The 18,226-nt window shown below is 45.0% G+C and overlaps 1 protein-coding gene across 1 annotated transcript in view; it reads left to right on the top strand.

Moving 5' to 3' along the window:
- The first annotated feature begins 230 nt into the window (after positions 1 to 230).
- Positions 231 to 18,226, top strand: part of NCAN (neurocan) — an 87,601-nt gene continuing 69,605 nt past the window's right edge. Inside the window, exons 1-4 of the mRNA XM_032214327.1 lie at positions 231 to 300; positions 1,786 to 2,226; positions 6,589 to 6,763; positions 13,082 to 13,209. Of these exons, the coding sequence (XP_032070218.1) occupies positions 231 to 300; positions 1,786 to 2,226; positions 6,589 to 6,763; positions 13,082 to 13,209 (814 nt within the window). The remainder of the gene's footprint in view (positions 301 to 1,785; positions 2,227 to 6,588; positions 6,764 to 13,081; positions 13,210 to 18,226) is intronic.

Here is an 18,226-nt window from a genome sequence, read left to right as displayed (position 1 = left end):
TGGATTGAAGCCAATTACTGGAATCAGGAAATCAGTTGAATAACATAAATCTAGGCTGTCGGGTCTGTCGATGGACATGGGAAAGGAAGAAAGAAGCAGACAATTATAAATGACTACTGGGGAAACAGTGCAAATAAATAAATTAATAAACCACATAGAAAATGGACAGAATTTGATTGCAAGACTATGCCTATTGGACAAAGAAGAAGAGAACAAAAAGGGGTATTTAAATGGCTGTCACAGAGAAGAGTGGGTTGACCTATTCTCCCAAGAACCTGAGGGCTGAAGAAGAAGTAACGAGTAGAAGATCATTAAAGAGAGAGCCAACCTAGAACTAAGGAGGAGTTTCTTGACAGTGAGAACCAGAGGTGGGTTCCTACCAGTTTGCACCTATTTGGTAGAACCGGTTCGTCAAATCTACCAAACCGGTTAGAAGAGGTTCCACCAGTGGACCCGGAAAGCAGGCCACACCTACAGAAGAGGTTCCAAAATTTCTGAAACCCACCACTGGTGGGTGTGTAATGTCCCACAGTTGTCTGCGCATTAATAATGATCTAATAATATTTCCTTATACATTTTAGGGACCTTTCCTTACATAATTGGTGTTTTCTTTCATACTTTTGGATTTCTAATTTCTGTTTCCGTTAGTTGGCAATGGGCTAAAACCAATCTCACATGAAAAAAGTATTCAAAGCCTTCTTGATTTTAATTGTCAATTTATTTATTCCTGCACATTGTAATATTTATTCATTTACATATCTCTGTTTTTCCACTGTTGTGCAAACACAATTCCAGCAGCTGCTAACATGTGTAAAATTAAATATATGTTATGCTCCCTTTCAATAGCCAACAAAATATTTCTGGTTTTAATTCCATATCTTGCTTTACGATTGCTTCTAACCACTAACTTCTGAATAGCTACTTGGACCGACCTAAGTACTAATTCATAATTTCATATCCGGTCACATGGGCGGCAAGCCACTCCCATTCGGTCACATGGGTAGCAAGCCACTCCCATCCGGTCACATGGGTGGTAAGCCACTCCCACAAAGTAGGCCACACCCACAGAGTAGGTTCCAACAATTTTTGAAACCCACCACTGGTGAGAACAGTTAATCAGTGGAACTGCTTGCCTCCAGAAGTTGTGGGTTCTCCATCACTAGAGGTTCTCAAGAAAAATCTAGACAACCGTTTGTCCAGAATGGTAGAGGGTCTCCTGCTTGAGCAAGGGGTTGAACTAGAAGTCCACCAAGGCCCAACCCTTCCAACCAGGGGTGGGCTTCTAGGGGTTTTCAGGAATTTGGGAGAACCTCTAGCTAAGATTCTGTGCAGTTCGGAGAACCCCCAAATCCCACTCCTGGCTGGCCCCACCCACCTCACCCCGCCCCTCCGAGGAGTCCCCACGTGGCCCGTTTTGGATGCTGGTAAATGCAGGGCGTGCACGGAAGCTTGGGGAGGGCGAAAAATGGGCCTACCGGAAGTTTGGGAAGGCCGGAAACAGGCCCATTTCTGGTCTCGAGAGGGCCTCCGGAACCTGGGAAGGACATTTTTGCCCTCCTGGAGGCTCAAGAAATGCCTCCGGAGCCTGGGGAGGCAACCATGGTGCAGCCTGGCAGTTCTCCAAGCCTGATAAAGGTCCGTAGTTGTGAAATCTCTTGAAAGACTGTTAGCCAGGACTTTGTTGGAGAGGAATTAACTTTGAAACTAAATAAAAGGGGTTTTATCGGGACGAGGAGTCAGCTTCATGCTTTTGAGAAGCCTAGGTCAGAACTTCCTTGATCTGAGCATGCATCTCTTCTAATTCATGGCCATCTTTTGTCCTAGGTTCCCAGGACCCTGGGAAAGTGATCCATATCCACAAAGTCAGCCATCAGCCGGTGCGGGTCGGTCTGGCAGAACCGGTGTCTCTGCCGTGCCTGTTTCTCTTGCAAGGCTCCGGCCCATCGAATCCCAGTGAATTGTCTGATCCCCCCCGGATCAAGTGGAGCAAAGTACAATCCGCCACGGGACAGCTGGAAGATCTCTCTGTGCTGGTAGCCAAGGATAACGTGGTGAAGATCTCCAAAAACTACGAGGGTAGAATTGCCTTGCCCGGATACCCCCACCACCGAGAAAACGCCACCCTCTTATTTCTGTCCGCCCGGGCCAGTGATGCGGGACTTTATCGATGTGAGATAGTCACTGGGATTCATGATGAGCAAGACTTGGTCCCTCTGGAAGTTACAGGTAAGAAAAGGACTCGGTATATCTATATCTATATCTATATCTACATCTACATCTACATCTACATCTACATCTACATCTACATCTACATCTACATCTCTCTCTCTCTCTCTCTCTCTCTCTCTCTCTCTCTCTCTCTCTCTCTCTCTCTCTATCAATCTATCTATCTATCTATCTATCTATCTATCTATCTATCTATCTATCTATCTACCTACCTACCTACCTACCTACCTACCTACCTATCTATCTATTAATCTATCTATTAATCAATCAATCAATCAATCTATCTATCTATCTATCTATCTATCTATCAATCTATCTATCAATCAATCAATCTATCTATCTATCTATCTATCTATCTATCTATCTATCTATCTATCTATCTATCTACCTACCTACCTACCTACCTACCTACCTACCTACCTACCTACCTACCTACCTACCTACCTACCTACCTATCTATCTATCTTATACACTGAGTACAGCATTTTTGGCCTCCAGAAACCCCAATCCCTTCACCAAAATGGCTGTGCATAGCCTTTAGGAGGCTTCCAGAGTGCTCCTGGGGGCTGGGGAGGGCAAAAATGAGTGAAAAACAGGCCAATTTGTGCCCCCCACCCCCAAGAGCACTCTATAAGCCTCCTAAAGGCTATGCACGGCTCTTTTTTGACAAAAAATGGGCCTGTTTTTGCAAAAAATGGGCCATTTTGGGGAGGTTTGCAGAGTGCAAAAACTTTTTTTAAAATTTGCGTCTTCAAAATCTTAGTGCGTCTTATACTCCAAAAAAATACGATAATGCCAGTCCCTTCAGAACACATTTATGTGTTCATTTATGTGGCAGGCCCAAGCGATTAGTCCAGGGGTGTCAAACTCAAAGCTCACTGACCGCATATGGCCTGCAGGGTCCTTAGATCTGGCCCGCGGACCTGTCCTGTAAACAGCGAAGGACCCACCTGTGGTGTATTTGGCAGCGCAAATGGAGCTTGGAAGGACCACGCACCCCGGCTTCCATTTTTGGCCGCGATGGCCTCCTGCAACCCTCTGCCAGTGGGCTCCATTTTCACTGGCAGAGGGCTGCAGGAAATCATCGTGGCTGAAAACGGAGCCTCGATGAATGATGTTGAGCTGGCCATGCACACACACACACCCGTCCCTTCGAGGTTAAACTCAACTCTGATGCGGCCCTCAATGAAAACAAGTTTGACATCCCTGGGTTAGTCATTTATACTCCCCCCCCCAAAAAAAAAATTGATACAGGGCATCGTGAGAATCAATTCAGCCTTAGTTTTTGTTCCCATTGGTTTAATCGTATTCCTCCCTTGCTTTTATATCAAAGGGGTGTGTGGGTGTGCGTTAATGAAAGACTACAAAAAAACCCCAATCTGGTTGTGATTGCACGTAGACTTGGAGTCTCCCTTGTATGCTAATTAAAGGACTTCATGGTGGTTTATGAAGTTCAATAATTTGACAACCTCTGTCACAGAGCTTTCTAAGTAAGAGACATGTCACAAAAGGAAAAAAAGGAAGAGGGAGGGAGAAGGTTGTGCTGCGCGCAACCGGTGTGCAAGAGCTCCTTCCGAAAGAATTGAGACAGCAATCATCAAAGCCTGCATTTCACAATATTTTATTATTATTAAAAGGAGAGGAGATGCCCTTGGGTTGTGCGATTGCCTCCGTCGCAAATATCTTAGCAACATTGCAGCACAGAAGGGGTTGGACCTAACCTTTTCCCCAGAGTTTAATTTCCCATTCAGCCAGGCGCTCTCCCATCCAAGAACTGACCACGGTTGACCCTGCTTAGCTTTAGAGATCAGCCAAGAACAGATAGACACCCTCTTATCTGTTTTCATCAGCCAAGATTGATTAAGTGTTGCTCCATATGTTTGGTTTTGGTTTTTTTTTTCTCACTAGAAAGTCATTTTGTTTTTTCTACTCCTGGCAATTGCCTGGAAAGGCCTTGCATTTTTCTTGGTAAGCTGAGCAGAGAATCATGGGTCCAAATTCACCCAGCAGACGTTGTTTCCGTGCCTTTAACCATCCTACCAAACCGGCCCTACCTGTAAATAAGCTTCTATATGCCTCTATTCTCAATTTAGAATCTAGAACCCACCGTGTTTCCCCAAAAATAAGACCTGCCCCCAAAATAAGACCTAGCTTGATTTTTACACGTGCACCCAATAGAAGTCCTACAGCCAAAATAAGCCCTAGTTAAGACTTCACCCACTCTGGGGTGCATGGGATGGGGTGAGGCCCACGGGTAAAAATCAAGCTAGGGTGGGGATGGGGGGTGGTGGAGCTTCCCTACTTACCTTTGGACAGTTGCAGCTAAGCCTCGCGTGCCCTGACACCTGCCTCGCCTTGCCAGCCCACTTCTTCGGTGGCTGCTTGCCATCCCTCGCATGCGTCACCCCCACCTCCATTTCGCTGTTAGAGGCCTTCAGGAGAAACAGGCTCTGGATTGCAATAGCAATAGCAATAGCAATAGCAGTTAGACTTATATACTGCTTCATAGGGCTTTCAGCCCTCTCTAAGCGGTTTACAGAGTCAGCATATGGCCCCCAACAACAATCCGGGTCCTCATTTTACCCACCTCGGAAGGATGGAAGGCTGAGTCAACCCTGAGCCGGTGAGATTTGAACAGCCGAACTGCAGAACTGCAGTCAGCTGAAGTAGCCTGCAGTGCTGCATTTAACCACTGCGCCACCTCGGCTCGATTGACACATGCAATGCCTCACAAGCTCATTTCACTGTCAGAGGCCTTTCCTGAAGGCTTCTGCCAGCGAAACGGAGGCTGGGGACGATGCATGCGAGCAGAAGAAGTGGCGGCCAGCGGGCTCCTCCTGGGCGGGGCTGTTGGTGCCACCATTGTGAGGTGAGTCAGTAGAAGACATCCCCCCACAAGTAAGTCCTGGTGCCATTTTTAGTGGCAAGATAGATAGATAGATAGATAGATAGATAGATAGATAGATAGATAGATAGATAGATAGATAGATAGATAGATAGATAGATAGATGATAGATACCGGTAGATAGCTAGATAGCTAGATAGCTAGATAGCTAGATAGCTAGATAGCTAGATAGCTAGATAGCTAGATAGCTAGATAGCTAGATAGCTAGATAGCTAGATAGCTAGATAGCTAGATAGCTAGATAGCTAGATAGATAGATAGATAGATAGATAGATAGATAGATAGATAGATAGATAGATAGATAGGTAGATAGATAGATACTGGTAGATAGATAGATAGATAGATAGATAGATAGATAGATAGATAGATAGATAGATAGATAGATAGATAGATAGATAGATACCGGTAGATAGATAGATAGATGATAGATAGATAGATAGATAGATAGATAGATAGATAGATAGATAGATAGATAGATGATAGATAGATAGATAGATAGATAGATAGATAGATAGATACAGTAGATAGATAGACAGATAGATAGACAGATAGATAGATGATAGATAGATAGATAGATAGATAGATAGATAGATAGATAGATAGGTGAGAGAGAGAGAGAGAGAGAGAGAGAGAGAGAGAGAGAGAGAGAGAGAGAGAGAGAGAGAGATGACCAGGTCTTATTTTTGGGAAAACACAGGGTATATGCTTCTATCCACAAAGAAGAGGGGCTCAAATTATACTCGAAAGGACTAGAGGGCAGGACAAGAAATAATGGCTGGAAATTAATCAAAGATAGAAGCAGCAACCTGGAATCAAGGAGAAACTTCCTAACAGGGAGGACAATTAATCAGTGGAACAGAAGTTGCCTTCAGAAGTTGTGGGTGTTTCATCACTTGATATTTTTAAGAAGAGATTGGACAGTCACTTGTCTGAAACGGTATAGGTCAATTTTTCTGCTAGGGTGCCAAAAGGACTCAAGCACAAGCAATAGCACGTTCCTATGTTCGTGCCCACACCCATAATGCAATGCTCTCCCTCCTGTGCATGCGCACACAAACCAATCCCCCCTGCCCCCCCTCGTTCCCCCTCCCCTGCGCATGTGCACAGGGCTCACTGAAGCCTCCGGACTTCCGGTATGCCTGTTGGGCCGTTTTTAGCCTCCCTCTCCCCCTGACTACGGAAGCTTTCCTAATGCCGGGGGAGGACAAAAACGGCCTTCCCTTGCCCTCCGGAAGGCCGAAAATCAGCTGGACAGCGTGCGCATCTTTCAACACCTGGCGTGTCCTCAGATATGGCTCCGCTTGCCACCTGTGACATGTGTGTCATAGGTTTGCCATCGCGAGTATAGGATCTCCTGCTTGAACAGGGGGCTGGACTAGAAGACCTCCAAGGTCCCTCCCTGCTCTCTTCTATTCTAATTCACATCTCCTTGTCTTCTCACTTTTCAACCCTGCCTAGGTGTGGTTTTTCACTACCGAGCGGCTAGCAACCGCTACGCTTTGACTTTCTCAGAGGCGCAGAAGGCCTGCGAAGAGAACTCGGCTGTCGTGGCGTCTCCTGCTCATCTTGAGGTGGCCTTTGAGGATGGCTACGACAACTGTGATGCCGGATGGCTCTCCGACCACACTGTTAGGTACATGGAAGAATGTACATTCTAACTAGCTTGATGGACGAGGGGATGATCCAATTTTCTGCTCTGAATTAGTACCAGATGAATGATGCTTTTGTTCTGACTTTCTTTTTCTTTCCAAGAAAAAAAGAGGGGATGCCTTCCCTGTCTCCTTGTACAGGAAATTTTGTGAATTTCCAAATGTTACATTGCCAAAGGGTGCTCGGGTGTATTTTGATTATTTTATTGCAGCGAAATATAACTGCAGGCAAAACTAAGAGGACTTTGGGCTGCCAAGGGTCAGCAACCTTAAACACTCAAAGAGCCATTTGGACCCGTTTCCCACAGAAAAGAAAACACCGGGAGCCACAGAACCCTTCCGGTGCCTGACTATTTCCTGAGCAGCTACAAAACTAGCATATGTAGTTGAATTAAACGTTCTGTTTCCTTCTGAAACTTTTCTTTTCTTGGATTTATCCAGGGTTGGCCCACCGAGGGTCGAAAAGCTCAATAAATCGCATGCTGGCTGGTGTCACACATTTTTTTTATATGTATTTAAAAAGGAAATTATTTATTTGGGCGCAAATATTTTTTGAAATATATATATATATATATATATATATATATATATATATATATATATATATATATATATATATATATATATATATATATATACTTAAAGTCACAACCCCTGGTATGGCCCAAGTATGGGAGGAAGGTCACACTTCCACTCTCTGTCATTAGGCTCGTCACAAGAGTCCATCCAGACAGAAACCCAATATTTTTACTGTTGCCTTTTTTGTTACATTTGTTATATTTATGCTGATAAATAAATAAAGGGAGACTAGTATAGATCTATTTCAAGCTATTTAGCTCTCATCAGCTAGCCATACCCAAGTTTTTGGGAATCGAACCTGTGCTCTATTGCCTCCCAGGCAGGGAGTTAACCATTTGAGCTCAAATGGTTAACTCCCTGCCTGGGAGGCAATAGAGCACAGGTTCGATTCCCAAAAACTTGGGTATGGCTAGCTGATGAGAGCTAAATAGCTTGAAATAGATCTATACTAGTCTCCCTTTATTTATTTATCAGCATAAATATAACATATATATATATATATATACACACATACACACACACACATATATACATATATATATATTGTTGTATTTTTAAAGCTTATATAACCCATGCACTGGTGGTAAAATCCTTAATTTTTTTTTAATGGCAAATTTAAAAAAAAGCTTTTACAAATATTTACCTCCCCTCCCCCGCCCTCCCCACCCAAACCCAACCCCCTCCCAACCTTCCCCCCCCCCCCCCCGACGTCCAAGAGCAAATACAGGGTATAAATCTTTAACAAAGATATTTTAAAATAAACTAAAAGAAAGTTAGTATCCTCTTTCATTTGTGCTTTAACTCCTCTTTGTTAGGCTAACTCTAAACAGATTATATCATTCCTCGCCTTTTCAGTCATGAACTATCTGGAATTTCTTAGTCCCGTATTTATTTTGAATATAGTCAATCCATCTTCTCCATTCCAGTTTATATTTCTCATCTGAATGGTCCTTGAGATATGCTGATATTTTAGCCGTCTCTGCTAGGTTTGTTACTTTTAATGTCCATTCTTGAATAGTAGGCAAATCTTCCTTCTTCCTGTATTGCGCCACCAACAGTCATGCTGCCGTTATTAAGTATAAAATCAAGGGCATTTATTTTGACTGACAGGTTCACCCAAGCCGATAGTAAAAATTGCTACCGGTTTGGGCCAACCAGTAGCCAGCTGTGTGACAATCAGCCAGGCTGCACAATTTATATTTGCTAGAAATCGCATGCACAGCTGATAGTTGTACATCGGAACTTTTTTAAAAACTTTTTTTTACTTTTTATCATTTTTTTTTGAACCGGTAGTATAATAAAGTTTTTAAAAAAAGTTCCGAAGATCAGCTGTGCTGCACGAAATCCTGCTTTCTCACCAATCTAAATCGTGCGGCACAGCTGTTCCCAGCCCCTCGCTGTTCTACTTACCTTTTCAGACTCAGAAAAGGCTTCTTAGCCCCTGTGGTGCGCATGCGCGCAAAGCATTCATATGGGCGTGAAGCGAACCGGTAGCAGACTTCAGAGCTCCCTGCCCTCTTGCCTATCAGATCTGAATACAGAGTCATTTACATGGCTATCCATGATAGCTAAAAGGATTTGCACGCGTGTCAGAAGCATGCCGCCACTTCCAGGTTGAAAGGATTAGCGGGTGACATCATGTTGCCCAGTTGGGGGTTGCTTTGATGTCCTCAGCAGGAGCTGGAGCAAAGGATGGGAGCTCAACCGTACAACATAGCAGCACTCCCACGCGAGCCACTGTGCTCTTTGAAAAATCTGATATAGAAGTAGAGAAACCGCTAACGCTGTAGAAAGCAAGGCAAGAGTGAACAGATTTTAGTTAAAGAAGGGTAGATTTGATGAACAACATTTTCCCTCTTGTAGGTTCAGTTGAACAATGGAGTTGATTAGTTAGAGCAACTATGGGATTTTACATGCTGTGGCTAAGAATTTCGCATGGGACAGAGATTAAGCTAAATTTAGCGTAGCATCCTAGACTAAGCTAAAATGGGAATTGGCCTGTTGTGAGGGGCCAATCATTGACATAGCATGCTACAGGTAGCCCTTAAGTTACAAAAATTCATTAAAGTGACCGTTCAAATTTACAGCGGCACCGAAAAAAGTGGCTTACGACTGCTTTTTTCGCTTAATAGCAATAGCAATAGCAGTTAGACTTATATACCGCTTCATAGGGCTTTCAGCCCTCTCTAAGCGGTTTACAGAGTCAGCATATCGCCCCCAACAACACTCCGGGTCCTCATTTTACCCACCTCGGAAGGATGGAAGGCTGAGTCAACCTTGAGCCGATGAGATTAGAACCGCTGAACTGCAGATAACAGTCAGCTGAAGTGGTCTGCAGTACTGCACCCTAACCCCTGCGCCACCTCGGCTCGTGACCGTTGCAGTGTCCCTATGATCACATGATCAAAATTCAGATATTTGGCCACTGACTCATGCTTATGACGGTCCTGGGCTCATCTGATTGCCTTTTGAGACCTTTTGACAAACAAAGTCACGGGGGAAGCCCGATTCACTTAATAATGGTGTTATGAATTTAAGAACTGCAAGGATTCACTTAACAACAGTAGCGGGAAAGGTCATAAAATGGGGCAAAATTCATGTAACAAATGTCTCGCTTAGCAACAAAAATTTGGGACTCCACTGTGGTCGTAAGTTGAGAACTACCTGCACAGCGTATTATAGCTCTGTTTTTATGCTTACAATTATGCATGTATGCAAGACACTACTTTCAGTCCAGCCACAATCCCTATGTCCCTGTCGCAGGTAACCTGTCACCTTCCAAAAGTCGGTGAACTTCAGGTCCCAGCAACATCTACCTGCAGGCTGAAACAGGAGGCATGCTGGGAATTGTAGTTCAGCAACATTTAGAGGCCCACAATCCATCCAGACTGTAAATGTTGGCCAATGCATTGGAATGGCAGTTATTCTACTGTCTACACCAGGGGTGTCAAACTCTATTTCATTGAGGGCTGCATCAGGGTTGTGTTTGACTTCCAGGGGGAGGGGATGTGGTCAGGGTGGGTGTGGCCAGATCAACGTCACTGAGGTCGGTAGCGCCTGTGGTGGCCCAAGTGCTCGGCCAATGAAAATGGAGCTTGGAAGGGCTGCCTATGGCTCTTGTGAGCTCCGTTTTCGACTGTGATGGCCTCCTGCAACCCTCTGTCAGTGAAAACAGAGCTCGGAAGGTCCACCCTTGACTCTTGTGAGCTCCGTTTTTTGGCTGTGATGGCCTCCTGCAACCCTTTGCCAGTAAAAACAGAGCTCGGAAGGGACGCCCATGACTCTTGTGAGTTCCGTTTTCGGCTGTAATGGCCTCCTGCAACCCTCTGCCAGTGAAAACATTGTTCGGAAGGTCCGCCCTTGACTCCTGTGAGCTCCGGTTTTTTGGCTATGATGGCCTCCTGCAACCCTCTGCCAGTAAAACCAGAGCTTGGAAGGGACGCCCATGACTCTTGTGAGCTCCGTTTTCAGCAGTAATGGCCTCCTGCAATCCTCTGCCAGTGAAAACAGAGCTTGGAAGGGCCGCCCGTGGCCCTTGTGAGCTCCGTTTTCAGCTGCGATGGCCTCCTGCAACCCTTTGCCAGTGAAAATGGAGCTCGTGAGGGCCCGTGCAGCCCTCCCGAACTCCCTTTTTGCACGCAAAGGCCCTGTTGACCTCTGCTGTTTCCAGGGCACTGTTTCCAGGGCGGCCCCATGGCTCAGATTTAAGCACCCCATGGGCCGGATCCAGCCCCAGGGCCTTGAGTTTGACACCTCTGGTCTACATCCTTCAGATATATCTGTTGGCTCATCAGTTCTTTTGATGCGTTCCTTTCCCATTGTGAAGCGACATTTGCTGCACACACACAAAAAAAACCTTGTTGCAATTGTCTGCCCAAACACAGGGACTTTGCTTCTCCTCGCTCCCCCTAGTATCCTTTATTATTTTATCAACGCGCCTGCAATCATCAGTTAATGGAGAAGGGGAATCCCTGGAAGTTGCTAGTGAATAAGAGTAACTAAGCGGCAAAAAGGGCCATACAAAACACCCAATACTGGAATTAATTTTATAAATTCTCCTAGTTAAATTGGAATTAGGGAAGAGGAGTGAATTGAGCAGAACGGCACAAAAGAGCAATAAAAGAACTGAACCAGGGGAAAATTGGTCGTTGCTCACCGCAAGAGACCGATTCGGGGGTTGCCATTTGGAAGATGCAGATTAGTAGAAAGACACTTGACAATTCATGACAAGGCATGTTGAAGGCGAGAAGGGTAGTTTGCCATCGGGGTCCTTTGGCAGAGGAATTCGGGCCTGGTCTTGGGACAAAGATGGGAGAAAGAAAATTATTATTCAGCCCTGGAAAAGGAGGAAGTGTTGGGCGGGGGGAGACACAGAACAGCTGATTTTTGTTCTTTAACAGAGCAAGATTCTGCTAATACACTCTATAACAGACCTGGGGCATTTTATACCCCCAGCCAACAACTGGCCCTTTGGTGGCCCCTTCCGGGCTCCCGTGAGCTCAGTCGGAAATTAGAAATCAAATGTAAATAAGCATACATCATGCATGCAAAGGGACACAGTGGCTCAGTGGCTAAGACGCTGAGCTTTTCGATCAGAAAGGGCGGCAGTTCGGCGGTTCGAATCCCTAGCACCGCGTAACAGAGTGAGCTCCCGTTACTTGTCCCATCTCCTGCCAACCTAGCAGTTCGAAAACATGTAAAAATGCAAGCAGAAAAATAGGGACACTGTTGCTAAGCGAGACGGTCAAGGGAATTTGGCCCCATTTTACAACCTTTTAAGTGAATCACTGCAGTTATTAAGTTAGTAGCCCAGTTCTTAAGTGAATCTGGCTTTCCCGTTGACTTTGCTTGTCAGAAAAGGTGATCCCATGACCCCTGGATACTTCAACCGTCATAAATATGAGTCTTATTGCCAAGCATTCGAGTTTTGATCATGTGATACTGTAATGGTCTTAAGTGTGAACCGTCCTAAGTCACTTTTTTCAGTGGGGTTGTAAGTTTGAACGATCACTAAATGAACTGTTGTAAATCGAGGACCATCTGTACAGTTGCATGGCTTTCCTTCTGGAGGCGAATTATTTTTTTCCCCAATTTACGTATGTGCATATGTGCGTGCCTACACACTTTCACACCAGCCCTATTGATTTGGCCCTCCCGCGCTTCTCTGCACTCTTTCTAGAATCTCAAGGATTGAGACCTTTGTCCCTTAAACCAGTGGTGGGATTCAAATAATTCAACAATCGGTTCTGTGTCCTAATGAACACCTGGATAGGCAGGGCTCAGTGGTCATGTGACTGGGTGGGCGTGCCCAACTCAATGTCACTCAGGTCGATGGGCGCTTCGCCTTTGCTGTGACAATGTCATCAGGGTTAACCGGAGAGGCGGTTTCTGTAAGCAGGGCAATAAAGATCAGGCTAGAAACAACACCAGAATGTTTCCTTCCTGCCTTCCTTGCAGGATTAGCCCTGTAAAGTGGGAAAAAATAAAAGATTTCTTCCAACAACCGGTTCTCCGAACTGCTTAGAAAGTTAACAACCGGTTCTCCCGAATAGGTGCGAACCGGCTGAATCCCACCACTAACTCAAACCCTTCCATGCTTTTCCTGAAGTCTTTACAGTTTCCTTTATGGCTGTCAGAAGCTTTAGTGATGGAGTTTAAAACAGCTGCATTCTTTCCCATCCCTCAATTCCACTCCCCCCTCCCCCCCTGCCATCTTCGTACAGGTATCCCATCACCCTGTCAAGACCTGGTTGCTATGGTGATCGCAACAGCCTCCCAGGAGTCCGCAGCTATGGCAAGAGAGATGCCAGCGAAGCATACGATGTCTACTGCTACTCCAGAGAACTCCAAGGCAAGTTATGAGCAGAATATACTGGATTTACTGAACTCTTTCCAGGGGGCAAAATGCATGGTTGTATTTTTGGGGAGGGGGAAATGAGAGAATGTTCTGCTTGGTGCACCAATGGGTTTGGAACCTGTGTGCGGTTGTGTAACAGAGCCAAAAAGTTTTCTCACTTGGAATCCCCTGTACTGGATTAAAAACAGGGGTTCTGGAAATAGAATAGAATAACAGAGTTGGAAGGCACCTTGGAGGTCTTCTAGTCCAACCCCCTGCCCAGGCAGGAAACCCTACACCACCTCAGACAAAGTGTTATCCGGCATCTTCTTGTTCCACTACAGGTGTCCCTCAACCCATGACCACAATCGAGCTCAAAATTTTCCATTGCTAAGCGAGACAGTTGCTCAGTGAGTTTTGCTTCAGTTTATGGCCTTCCTTGCCCCAGCTGTTAAGTGAATCGCTGCAGTTGTTCAGTTAGTAACACGGTTGTTAAGTGAATTTGGCTTCCCCGTGGATTTTGCTTGTCCGAAGGTCGCAAAAGGGAATCACGTGACCTTGGGACACAGCAATGGTCCATGTATATGTATGAACCAGCTGCCAAGCATCTGAATTTTGATCATGAATTTTGATGATGGGGATGCTGCAACATTTGTAAGTGTGGAAAAATGGCCGTCTCTTTTTTTCAGTGCTGTTGCAACTTCGAACGGTCACTAAACGAATGGTTGTAAGTCCAGGACCACACATACTCTTTTGAGGACAACCACAAGGCTCTAAATCCATGATGGCGAACCTATGGCACGTGGGCCACAGGTGGCACGAGAAGCCATTTTTTAGGGCACGCGAGGCATTGCCCTGTCAGTTCCAGGGCTGGCCAGCTGACTTCGGCCTTCATTTTGGGCCGTTTTTCGCCCTCCGGAGGCTACCCTAAAGTCTCTGGAGGGTGAAAACAACTGAACACGCAAACTTGGAGTTTGAGAACGGACTTACGGGTTGTCCTGAACCCTCGGGGGGGGGAGGCCATTTTCGCCCTCCCCAGGCACCGAGAAAGAGTCTGCAGCCTGGGGAGGGCGAAAAACAGATCCATCATGTGCAAAAAGCATGGGGGTCGTGAGGTTGTGCATGCAGGCAGGGGTCACATGTACATGCGGGGGGGGGGGGTTGCGACCATAGAATTATGGGTGTGGGCATGCCCACGCACGACCCTCCCTGCGCTCCCCTCGCTTTTGGCATGCAATGGCAAAAAGATTAGCCATCACTGCTCTAAATGGTCCGTTTTCAAGTTCAAAACTTTTCTGGCATGTTTGTAATGGGATTAGGCCAATGCCAGCACAACTGGCATCAGTACACATAGTCCTCTGTTGTGGCCCAGCAGGAGCCTTTGGAGCTGCCACCAGACTCCGACAGCGAGGGGCCCTATGAGTCGGCCCTGGAGGATGTGGAGGACCCTGGACAGGGTTCCAACTCCGAGCAGGGCGCAGAGAGACTGGTTGGCCACCAGGTGGCGCCTGAGTCTTGGACCAGTGGGGAGGAGACAAGGGAGAGTGATCCAGAAGCCAGCAGTGAGTTGTTCCTGGATGCACGCCATCGAAGATCTATTTGACGTCAGGAACAATTACGCAATTACAGGAGGTAATTACGCTCAGCTGGTGGTCATTAGGCTCCTCTCCAGACTATAAAAGAGACTGCTTGTCCCACACCCTTCTTGCAGAAGTTAACGCTTTGACTAAAGAGAAACTAACTTGGCAGGCTGGATTGCTGCCAAGGTTTGTCTGAGTTGCTGCCAAGGTCTTTATCTATTTGTTTGTTTGGCTTTCAGCCACCGAGATTCTGGTCTTGTTATTAAAGGACATTCCATTTAAGCTTGTCTCGGCTTTCGTTATTGGACAGCAGAGGGGGTCAGAACAGTCCTCGACTTAATGACCACAATTGAGCCCAACATTTCTGTTGTTAAGTTAGGTATTTGTAAAGTGAATTTACAAATGAATTAATGCATTGTTAAGGAATCACTGCAGTTGATAAGTTAGTAACCCCGTTGTTAAGTGAATCTGGCTTCCCCACTGACTTTTCTGGTATGGTTGGAACGCTATTAGATACTTCCAGCACAATTGAAATCGGTATTTTAAATTCTCAATCATTCATTTGACTGTGAAATTGGGCATTTCAAGCTTGAAATGTTTTGAATTTGGAATGTTTTCTCTATCTCTGACTTTGTATCCCCTGAACTCCAACGGATGGAATTTAGGCAGAAAATGCATAAAACATGCAAAGCTCCCGTCATTCCCCAGGTTAGAAGGCCACAGGCTTTCTGCTAAAAGGTAGATAGATAGTAAAAATTGAGTGGAACTAGGAGGGGAAAAAAAAAACCCCAATTGAATTGACTGAGTTTCATTTCCATTAAATTCATTAAATATTGTTGATTTAATTATTAGGGTTGGGAAGTTGGTTGGGGCTTCCATCCAAAAGGCCCGCTTTGAAGATTGCAGGAATGCAAATGTAGCATCTGCTTACGGCTTTTAAAACCCAGTTGCCTCTTTTCGTTTCTCTCTTTACTTCTACAAGTAGTCCTCAAATTATGGCCATATTAGAGCCTGCCCACCGCAGTTATAAGTCGGGATGGCGATGAATCAGGTCAACTTGGTGGCTGATCCAATTTTATGACCTTTTTTGCAGCAGTCATTAAGTGAATGCTGTAGTCGTTAAGCAAGCCAATGTTTTTTTTGCTGAAAAGCAGAAGTTAATGCTGGTTTTCTCTGGCAAAAATGTTGTAACATGTGGTCACACGTGACCGCGGGATGCTGCAAACAGCCATCAATGTGGGCCATTTGCTGAGCACCCAAGATGTGGTTATGTGACTGTGAGGATGGTGGCTATCAGGCCTTCGGAACTGACTTGTAAATATCCCCAGGGAAGTCCGTCGTAACAGGATGTAAATTGAGGACTACCTGTACTGTTTGAATTTGCACGTTCTAAGCTAAGCTAAAACACAGAGCTGAATAAACCTCAAATATTTTTCAAGGCAATGACACCATGCTGTTTTTCCAAAACTTGAAATAGGTTTTACCATACACTAGCCGCTAACCTGGCGTGGCCCGGGTATTTATTTATAGGGAGAAAATATCCAGACCAAACGTAATTTCTAATGTTGGATTTTCTCCCTGACCAGAGGGAGCCCCCTTGTGGAGTACTGTGAAGCCGTTACCATGGAAACTCCACTGCGCTGTACAGTAGAAGCCATTTTACGGCAGTACAGTAGAAGGCATTGAAAGGTACAACAGGCTGTATCTTAACAGAACACATACCTAACTGCTGTATGATATATGATGGAACTTATTGTTCCTATGTTGTCTTAAGTCACATGTTTGTTTTTGTTGATGTGTTTATGTGTTTAAAATAAAAATTTATAAATAATAATAATAATAATACCACTTTCTAAAGCCTTAGTAAGACTTTACTAAGAGGGGTTTTAAGGGTGTCTTACCCCCGCAGTATTTTTCTCCAGAAAATAAGTCATCTGTATATCAAGTTTGGTTAAAATTGCTCAAGGCATTCCAGAGTTACGCTGGAACACACACACCAGGGGTGGGTTACGCCCGGTGTCTGCCGGGAGCACCAGGTACCATTCTGCCCACCTGCGCTCCTTATCGGTATTGGAAGTTTTGGGGGCTTCCGCACATGCACACGGAGCGCACGGCGCCTGTGCGACGCTCTGCCGAGCAGCTGTAGCGTTGCAGAGGCTTTGCGGAGGCGGAGGCGTTGCTGGCAGGAGTTACACATGTGCATGCTGAGCAAGTGTGCGCATGTTCATGTGGTGGATGCCCAGCCTTGTTGCACTGTACCGGTTGCACCGGGATCCGGAACCCACCACTGACACACACACACACACACACACACACACACACAGCCATTTGGATGGATGGATGGATGGATGGATGGATGGATGGATAGATAGATAGATAGATAGATAGATAGATAGATAGATAGATAGATAGATAGATAGATAGATAGATAGATAGATAGATAGATAGATAGATACATGGATGGATGGATGGATGGATGGATGGATGGATGGATGGATGGATGGATAGATAGATATAGATAGATAGATAGATACAGAAGGAAGATAGATGATAGATAGATAGATAGATAGATAGATAGATAGATAGATAGATAGATAGATAGATAGATAGATAGATACAGAAGGAAGATAGATGGATGGATGGATAGATAGATATAGATAGATAGATAGATAGATACAGAAGGAAGATAGATGATAGATAGATAGATAGATAGATAGATAGATAGATAGATAGATAGATAGATAGATAGATAGATAGATACAGAAGGAAGATAGATAGATAGATGATAGATAGATAGATAGATAGATAGATAGATAGATAGATAGATAGATAGATGATTGATTGATTTGCTCCCTATTTATTAATCTGCCTCTAAACACCATTTTCTAGCAGCTCTAGTAGGACAGGCTATTGAGGCTTGTCAGAGACATTTTATTGGTCTTTCTGGGAAGCAGTGAAATGGACTTCAAGGACCTATTTGGAGCAGATGGCTGTTGATTGAATGATACCTGCCAGAAGCAAATGAAATGCCACTCTCTTAGAGGCTCCTTGGAAACTCTTGTTGCTGATTGTTAGAAAAGAGCTACGGCTGGCTTGATCTTGAGTAACCCAATTGAGCATCACTTGTGTTACAAAATGGAGTTCCTTCTGCCCCAGTCCTGCCTAAACCCAAAAGGTGTTGGCTTAAGCAAGTTGCTGAATCCCTTCTTCGCATGTCTTGTGTACCTCCCTTGTTTGGGTTTACAGAGGAACATAAACAGATGAGAAATCCCCGATCCTTGGGAAATTGCATTTAATTAAAACTTAGAAGGGAACATGGAATGAGGTTCCATTCAAAAGTGGGTTTCTGACCTAGGCTTTACAAAAATCACGAAGCAGACTCCTTGTCCCGACGAAACCCCTTTTTATTAAGCTAATATGAATTCCTCTCATTCACATCCAGCAAAGTCCCG

Source organism: Thamnophis elegans, chromosome 1 (genome assembly GCF_009769535.1).
Source record: "Thamnophis elegans isolate rThaEle1 chromosome 1, rThaEle1.pri, whole genome shotgun sequence".
NCBI lineage: Eukaryota > Metazoa > Chordata > Lepidosauria > Squamata > Colubridae > Thamnophis > Thamnophis elegans.
This window is presented reverse-complemented; position numbering and strand designations above follow the sequence as displayed.